Here is a 9,459-nt window from a genome sequence, read left to right as displayed (position 1 = left end):
AAACTAAAAAGGGGTTTGTGCCTTAGCTAGGCCCTTGGCATCATTCTGCCAAGGGCTACAAAATGACTGTGCTCATGTTGATAGCGTTCTTTTACTTTTTTTTGCTGTCATTTTTGCATCTCAGCAGTGTTTTGTCAAGCTTAAATGAAATCTCTAACCTAAAAAGATTGTTTTTATGAGGCTGATATAAATTCATAAAATTCTAATTCGATGTCTTTGTTGAGGAAATCTTGGAATGTTCCTTGTATACAAACTGACATATTGTATATAGAATTAAATGTATATGCTGCGTGTTGAAGTTGTAGCACGAGTAGTTTGACGTTTGTGGTATTTAGACATGATAAAATGTGTTCACAGAAAACCAGTGTGTCTAATAGAGTGTCCTCTCTCTCTATTGTTTACATACCTGGTCAAAAGCGTGATTAACTGACACAGTCAGGAATGCATGGAATTATTTCAATGCATTACATTTCTCTCTGTGTTTCTTTCTTTCTGCCTTTCTCTTTTTGCATGACTTCCACTGGAAGTTAAAAAGAATATATTTCGGTTGCTTATTTCTTCAGGCTTGCAGAAACATGACCGTGTTTTTCATGAGCGAGCATTTGCGTTCTCCAGGCTAAACTGTAAATAATAACTTTCAACTTTCTAATCTTTCGTAATTGACACAAATGTGTTTGGTGCAGGGATTTTTATGTCGGAAATGTACATACAATCATTTTTATTTACAAGCAGGCAAGCCTTTGCTGGGTAATGAGTGAGAATGCTTTCTTAATTTAAATGGTGAGTGTGTCTGTTTGGGAATGCATTAGGGGCTGCTGAAGAAGCGTAAGACATATTAATTGACAGACAGGAACTGCTGTCTCTGAGGTTGATACAAGTAATTTATTACTTCAGAAACGAATGCCACCTCCAGAATGTGCTTCATTAATTTCAAATTTAGTTTTAATTTCAAGCTGTTGCCCCTTGAGAAGAATAAGGTGGCAACTTCGGTTTGAAGAGTCATTTTTTTCCGTTCTTTATACCCCCCATCCCCTGCCGCACTCTCTTTTCAGAACAAAGGAGGAGAGAAACATAACTTCATTCCATGTGGCAATGTAATGCAATTGGAAAGCAGAGAAGGAATTACTGCAACACTTTATAATATAAAAAAGTCTGACTGATTGTTTTGTTTTTCACTGCTGGAGAAAACACACTGATGCCTGACATTTCTATCAGCTGTCTATCCACCATACAAGGCACTGTAAGAATGCAATGTGTCAAATCTTCATCATTGGACAATGTGATAACATGTTTTTTCTTGTTGTTTCTTTTATCTCTTTTTACCTGCAGCATATGTGCCAGAGGAGCTGAAGGAGGCTGCCTTACTAGATGAGGATGTTGAAGGAGAGGATTCAGCGGTGGAGGAGGAACCTGCCATGAAGTACGTGTGCCAGGACAAGGACTTCCATGCCTCTCCACCGGCGGATTTCTCCAGCCACGAGATGGACAGCGAGTCACACCTCAGTGAGTCCAGTGACCGCATGTCAGACTTTGAGAGTGCCTCAGTGAAGAACGAAGAAGATAGTTCAGCCAAGGAGCCCCTCACGTCTCTTTCTTCAACTTCATCCGTGATGATGACAACGACAGCCACGCCAAGCAGTGAGGAGGTGACACAATTAGGCCCAGACAGCCTGGAACAGATGAAAGCTATCTACACTAGCTTCCTAACCAACTCCTACTGGTCATCGCTGAACTTGAACATGTCTCAGCAACCAGCAGAAAAGCCCCCACGTAGTCACAGTAGTAGCAGCAGCAGTAGTAGCAGCAGCAGTAGCTGTGGTAGTGGCGGTTACGACTGGCACCAGACAGCAATGGCTAAGACCTTGCAGAATGTTTCACAGAACCAGGGTCGACTGCTGCACCCAGCATCTGAGCCAAACCTCTTCAGTACTGTGCAGCTTTATCGGCAGAGCACCAAACTCTATGGTTCCATCTTCACCGGTGCAAGCAAGTTCCGCTGCAAAGACTGCAGTGCCGCCTATGACACTCTGGTCGAGCTCACCGTGCACATGAATGAGACGGGCCACTACAGAGACGATAACCACGAGACAGACAGCGAAGGTACCAAGCGCTGGTCGAAGCCTCGCAAGCGTTCCCTGCTGGAGATGGAAGGAAAAGAGGATGCCCAGAAAGTTCTTAAGTGCATGTACTGTGGCCATTCCTTTGAGTCACTGCAGGACCTTAGTGTTCACATGATAAAGACGAAACACTACCAGAAAGTGCCTCTTAAGGAACCCGTAACTCCTGTGGCAGCCAAGATTATCTCCTCAGCTCGTAAAAGAGCCCCTATTGAGCTAGAACTCCCCAGCTCACCAGATTCCAATGGTGGCACCCCTAAGCCTTCTTTGTCTGACCCCAATGACCTCCTTCAAAAGACACCCAATCCCTACATCACACCCAACAATCGGTATGGACACCAGAACGGTGCTAGTTATGCATGGCAGTTTGAGTCACGGAAATCTCAGATCCTGAAGTGCATGGAGTGCGGAAGCTCACATGACACACTACAGGAGCTGACGGCCCACATGATGGTCACAGGACACTTCATCAAGGTCACCAACTCTGCCATAAAGAAAGGCAAACCTATTATGGAGTCCATGTCCACAACGGCTCCTAACACTATACCTACTAATGAAGACAAGGTACAGTCAGTGCCACTGGCTGCCACCGCTTTTTCCCCACCACCACCTGCACCTCCTCCCCCTAGTATCTCCCCTGCCATCACACCCATGGAGATTAAAAAGGAGGAGAAGGAGGTGGAGTGTACCAAGGAGATAAATAATAGCAAAGACAAGAAGGCAACAGAAAGTGAGACCGACGAGAAGTTTGAAGTCTCATCCAAATATCCATATTTGACAGAGGAAGATCTTGAAGAAAGCCCTAAGGGGGGGTTTGACATTCTGAAGTCTCTCGAGAATACAGTAACATCTGCCATCAACAAAGCACAGAATGGCACACCCAGCTGGGGAGGCTACCCCAGTATTCACGCTGCCTACCAGCTACCAAACATTATGAAACTGTCCCTGCGTAACTCAGGGAAAAGTTCTCCTCTGAAGTATATGTTTTCTGGAGAAGAGCTCCTGTCTCCTACCAAAAGCCAACCTCTGATTTCTCCACCTAGTTGCCAAACATCCCCTTTGCCCAAAAACAACTTCCACGCCATGGAGGAACTAGTCAAAAAAGTCACAGAGAAAGTGGCCAAAGTAGAGGAGAAGATGAGGGATCCTGGGGCTAGATCTTCCCCACTCAGACGGACCACACCCTCCCCTTGCAGTAGCGATGCAGGGGAATCTGCCAGAGGGGAGTCCCCCAAGGAAAGGAGAGGAGCCAAAACCCCTGAGACTAATGGGGGCGGGAACACTCACAAAGACTCAAATGGGGATGCTCTTGCAAAAGAGTCTCTGGAGAATGGTACTGACCATGTTGTCAAAACCCCTGTGTCTACCTTATGCAGCAGTACTGCTATTATAACCGACCATCCTCCAGAGCAGCCATTTGTCAACCCTTTAAGTGCGCTTCAGTCTGTCATGAATGTTCACCTAGGAAAAGCTGCCAAACCTGCCCTGCCGTCCCTTGACCCCATGAGCATGCTGTTCAAGATGAGCAACAGCCTGGCAGAGAAGGCAGCTGTAGCTGCCTCCACTCCATCTCAGACCAAAAAAACCAACGAGCATCTAGACCGTTACTTCTACCACATCAACAATGACCAGCCTATTGATCTGACCAAAGGCAAGAACGACAAGAGCAACTCCCTGGGATCTGCTGCCCTGTCCTCCTCCACCTCCACTCCCACCTCGATTTCACCCTCATCAACCATCACCATGGCAAAAGCGTCATCTGCTGTGGCTTCCTTCATGTCCAACTCACCTCTGCGCGAAAACGCCCTGTCCGACATCTCTGATATGCTACGCAACCTCACGGAGAGCCATGCGTCCAAGTCCTCCACCCCAACGAGTCTCTCAGAGCGCTCAGACATAGATGGATCGACACCAGAGGAGGCCGAGGAGATCTCTCCCGCTCAGAAACGAAAGGGCCGGCAGTCTAACTGGAATCCTCAGCATCTACTTATCTTGCAGGCGCAGTTTGCCTCCAGTTTGCGGCAAACGGGTGACGGCAAGTACATCATGTCGGACCTCAGTCCACAGGAGCGCATGCATATTTCCCGCTTCACTGGCCTCTCAATGACCACCATCAGCCACTGGCTGGCCAACGTCAAATACCAGCTGAGGCGGACAGGTGGCACAAAGTTCTTGAAAAATCTAGACTCTGGCCACCCTGTCTTCTTCTGCAGTGACTGTGCATCACAGATCCGTTCCCCCTCCACCTACGTCAGCCATCTTGAGTCACATCTAGGCTTCCGGCTCAGGGACCTGGCTAAGTTGTCTGGAGAGCATCTTGTTAGCCAGATCTCACGCCATAGCAAGGGGCTTTCTGAGAAACTGCTTTCATCCCAGGCGCATTTGGTCCATTCGATCCCCAACCCCAGTCCTCACTCGCTTTCCCCCTCCCCTTCCCCAGATGAGGAGGCAAATGGCACCTCATATCAGTGTAAACTGTGTAACCGGACTTTTGCCAGCAAGCACGCTGTCAAGCTCCATCTGAGTAAGACCCATGGTAAATCCCCCGAGGACCATCTTATGTATGTTAGTGAACTTGAGAAACCTTAGCGATGGCCAAGGACAAAAACGGTCTCTCATCTCTTTATTTCCTGTCCTTTTTTCAAGCCTTCTGACTAACATTTCTTAAGGAAAAAAATATTAAAAGAACTGAAAGTAATTAACGAAGAACTAACTGCACATAGATGCCAGAAAACTACTGTTTAGTTTTGGCACATCATTTGGAGTTTTTCCTCTGGGGAACACTCATTTGGCCCTAGAGACATTCATTTTCTGCATTTTTAGTTCACAATGGAAAACAGAGAAAACAAATGATTTTCTAACTGTGCAGTGCTGAGTGAAGAGGTCACTGGTAAAATATGAAGGTAAATAAAAAAGACTTAAAATGAAGTTGTATGTATTTGAAAGTTGTGTAAATTGAATTTTTTTGGCATCCTTGAGATGCAGTAAGCTGCATGCATTAATGAAATGGTTTAGTTCAATATTTGATAACTAAATCTGGGCTTTTCTTTATCTCTCTCTTTACTTCTCTCTTATTTTATTTGATTTTTTCCTTCTTTTATTTTAATGTGACCTAAGTATGCTGGTGTCAGCAGAAAAATTTAACCCTCTGAGTACGCTTAAATACGTCTATATCTACAGCCCCCCCAAACGTGAACAAAAATATATATATAAAAAAGAGAGAAATTAAGAGATTGGAAATCACCAAGTTTATATGTATTTGAGTGGGTAAATTCAAGGGTATTTTGACTACCCACTAACAAATCACATCGTCTGTTAGATCACCTCTTACACAGCTTGCAGTGCAGAAATATATGTGAATCCAAAATAGCAGTTTTTTAGTTTGCTCAAATCAGGGGCCTTTATGAATTCAGGTCAGTGTAAAAATGTGTACATAAAAACATAAACTAATTTCTGTCTAAATTATGCATCATTTTATATTTTTTAATTTAAGATGAGTATGACTATCTACTGGTGCACAATATATGAAGACATTAATGAAATTGTTTTGCACAATAGTTTTATAAATATGTTATTTAATCAGAAGATATGAAAATGAGAAGAAAAAAAATCACCCTAAAGTTTTATTTCCACCTCGTGCTCAAAGGGTTAAACTTCTTGTACAAGACAGTACTTGTTCCATCATTTCACTTAAATGGTTGTATAAAAAGATGCTACTTTATAATGTAAGGAGGAATTCCACAATGTAACCTTTTATTTATAAACACTCTTGGTTGTTGTTTCATATTGTAGAATGCCTTTTTGATTGGTATCTTTTATTTTGTTGTTCTGTCTAATTATTCCTCCATAAAACCACACTGCAGCTTCATCATTTTTGGGGATATGAAAGGTAACCATGGTTACCTTACCTCCAATTGACAGTTCTGCTATGTTTTGGCAGTTAATTTACTGAAGTAACTGACAGCTGCCAGTGAATGGAAATTTTATGTGTAAAATATTGGCATGTTAACAGCACAGGCACTGTTATGCATTCTGTGCCGTGTTTCATTTTTGTTGTTGTTGACAATGAAGCACTCATTATATGACTTCATATAACCTTTTTTCTACTGCAGCATTAAATTGAAATTGTTTTGGTTTTTTGCAATAACTTGATGTGTCGTGGCTCACAAGTCTGTCGGGCGCCGGGGGATAAGTAATGAGCAGATTAAAGGGAACTGCTGTCAGTTAAATAGCAGTCGACAAGTGTGTGAAAAGAAGTGTGTGTGCCACTAGGGCTAGACCACCGGACATCTGACAGGTATGAGCGCATTAAAATCCACCAGGTGACTTGTCTCTGTGTGTGTGTGTGTGTGTGTGTGTGTGTGTGTGTGTGTGTGTGGTCTGGTATTCATCACGTTGTGGGGACCAAATGTCCCCACAAGGATAGGAATACCAGTAGATTTTGACCTTGTGGGGACATTTCTCAGGTCCCCATGAGGAAACAGGCTTATAAATCATGCACAATGAGTTTTTTTGAGTAAGTAAAAGTGTGCACAATCTCCTGTGAGGGCTAGGTTTAGGTGTAGGGTAGGTGTAGGGTGATAGAAAGTACGGTTTGTACAGTATAAAAACCATTACGCCTATGGAATGTCCCCATAAAACATGTAAACCCAACATGTGTGTGTGTGTGTGTGTGTGTGTGTGTGTGTGTGTGTGTGTGTGTGTGTGTGTGTGTGTGTGTGCGTGCAATAGCATAGACCTCTTCCACTGGTCTCACAAATATTTGTGTTTATCTCTTATGCGGCAGACTTTAGTGGTGTCATATATTTTTGGCAGATCTATCCCATCACTCCTCTCATCTAATTCCCTGCCTGGTGACACATCGACTCACAACGTCTCCTAATATGGTTTAACTAGGGAAGCATCAGGCGGCGTGAAGAGCGATGCGCCTTTCCCTCTCTACAAAGGAATGCAGCAGATAATTGCTCTGGCATTAACTGTCTCTTTTTCACCATTTTCACTGTTGTAATTAGCTCAGGTTCGCATTTTGCAGGGACAAATTTGTTTGGGCCACATCCAGGATGACAACAGAATTGCATTTAGAGTATGACTACAAAATTCTGCTTTGGCATAGACTGCACTCAAAGAAAATGTAAATGACATACTGTATATGCTGATTCCCAGCTTGCTGTTTGTGTATGCGAGCGAGAAAGAGAGTGAGAGAGAACCTTTGTGAACAGATCAGTGGAAGTAGGGGCACGTATAAGATATATCTCATAATAGTGGGACACTTTCTCAAAAATGGTTTACTCTGTTTAGTTACCAAATATGTTCCTCGTCAGATCTGTCAGAGAGCATTCAGCATGCGCACACACACACACACACACACACACTCAAAGACGTCAGGAACCAGGTAGAGGGGACATCATGTGTGGTGACAAGGTGCTGCTGTGTGTGAAAATGTCAGCCTTCACAGGCTTCCCTGAAGTCTGGCGCCATATTTAAGGTGCTCATTAGTCGCAAAGAAAATGTGCGTGAAATTGCACACTCTCACAGCCACCAAACTCGGGGTTATTAAGGTTGAAAACAACTATACATGGAGACATTTAGCTATCAAGAAATGCCTACACACTCCCACACACGTAAATAAACAATATCCCACTCCTCCACGATGCAAATTGCATTTTTTAAAAGGATTAGTTCACTTCCAGAACAAAAAATTACAGATAATGTACTCACCCCGTTGTCATTCAAGATGTGCCTGTCTTTCTTTCTTCAGTCGTAAAGCAATTATGTTTTTTGAGGAAAACATTTTAGGAATTGTCTCCATATAGTGGACTTATATGGTGCCCCCGAGTTTCTCGAATGGCTTATTTCCTAAACCAAAAAAAAAAAAAAAAAAAAACGCTTATCTTGTCTTGTTCTGCCTGTTTTTTTTGTTTTTTGTTTTTTTTTCTCGGTTCAAAACTCCCATCTCGATTTCTCTTCCAACTTCAAAATAATCCTACATCTGTGTTTTACCTTTTTTTGTAAAGGGCGTTTAACCTTTTTTCATTTTCACTTTGTAAACACCAGGTTGGTACTTCTGCAGCGATGCAGGATGATTTTAAAGGAGAAGTTCACTTCACCAGAACAAAAATGTACAGATAATGTACTCACCCCCTTGTCATCCAAGATGTTCATGTCTTTCTTTATTTAGACGTAAATATTTTTTTTTTTTAAAACATTTCAGGATTTTTCTCCATATAGTGGACTTCTATGGTGCCCCGAGTTTGAACTTCCAAAATGCAGTTTAAATGCGGCTTCAAATGATCCTAAATGCAGTTGTAAACAATCCCAGCATAGGAAAAAGGGTTTTATCTAGCCCTCCTGTTATCCTTGGGGTCGATTTGACCCCATTCAATGTTTAACATATGTACATATATAATTGACTTTTTTTTTTTTTGCTTCAGATTGAATGACTTTTCCTAATTTAATGGGGAAAACTTGGTAAACATAAAACTAACATGATATTATTTGTTCAATGCCCTGTACACATTTTGTCACATCGGTGTTCTTTGGGGTCAATTTGACCCCAGGTTCTTTTAGCTGTATAAAACATAAGAAATATAAAAAATGTACACACATTTGTTTTGGGTGATATTGAGGTCACTATAACATGCTATGATTTTATAATATGCACTATAATTTTATATGTTAAGTATAATAAAAATAAAAAAAATAAACTAACACAACCATACCTGTAGTATTGCGAGAACCACTGTCAATTGAATTGCTCTCTCAATCGAAAATGGCCTCTACGCAAAGGTTTTCTGTCAGTGAGATTTTGTCACAGGTGTTTGACAGTGAAAGTTGGGGGGTGTTTCAGAGTGTTGTTAAGTAGTCAACAAAGACATCAATTACCTGACACTAACCTTTTAGCAAAAAAATATCATATTCTAGAGGTTTTAAATTTGGGGTCAAATTGACCCCAATGGGAAAAAGGTGTTAGCAGATTTTAGGGTAACAGGAGGGCTAGCGTAACGATCCATTTTTGTTTTTTATTACAATTTATATACTTTTTAACCTCAAATGCTCGTCTTGTCTTGCTCTGTTTGAACTCTTTTTTTTTTCTGCCTTTTTTCTGACAGTTAGGGTATGTCGAAAAACGCCCATCTTATTTTCTCCCTACACTTCAAAAATCATTTCAAAATCATCCTACATCGCTGCAGAAGTACCGACCCAGTGTTTGCAAAGTAAACATACAATAAACAAGAAGATCAAACACAAACAGCGATGTAGGATTTTGAAGTTGGGGGAGAAAATGAGATGAGAGTTTTTCGACAACTGTTTTGAACCGGAAAAAAACAGAGTTCAGGCAGAG

General features: G+C 42.1%; 1 protein-coding gene across 1 annotated transcript in view; it reads left to right on the top strand.

The window, feature by feature from the left end:
• tshz3b (teashirt zinc finger homeobox 3b) overlaps positions 1 to 6,264 on the top strand; it is a 37,851-nt gene extending 31,587 nt beyond the window's left edge. The window contains exon 3 of the mRNA XM_073835840.1: positions 1,330 to 6,264. Within this exon, the coding sequence (XP_073691941.1) occupies positions 1,330 to 4,706 (3,377 nt within the window). The 3' untranslated portion in view covers positions 4,707 to 6,264. The remainder of the gene's footprint in view (positions 1 to 1,329) is intronic.
• Positions 6,265 to 9,459: the final 3,195 nt, after the last annotated feature.

The sequence above is a fragment of the Garra rufa genome, chromosome 3, assembly GCF_049309525.1.
Source record: "Garra rufa chromosome 3, GarRuf1.0, whole genome shotgun sequence".
Classification (NCBI taxonomy): Eukaryota; Metazoa; Chordata; class Actinopteri; order Cypriniformes; family Cyprinidae; genus Garra; species Garra rufa.
Note: the sequence above shows the minus strand (reverse complement) of the source record. Positions and strands in the feature narration are given on the sequence as shown.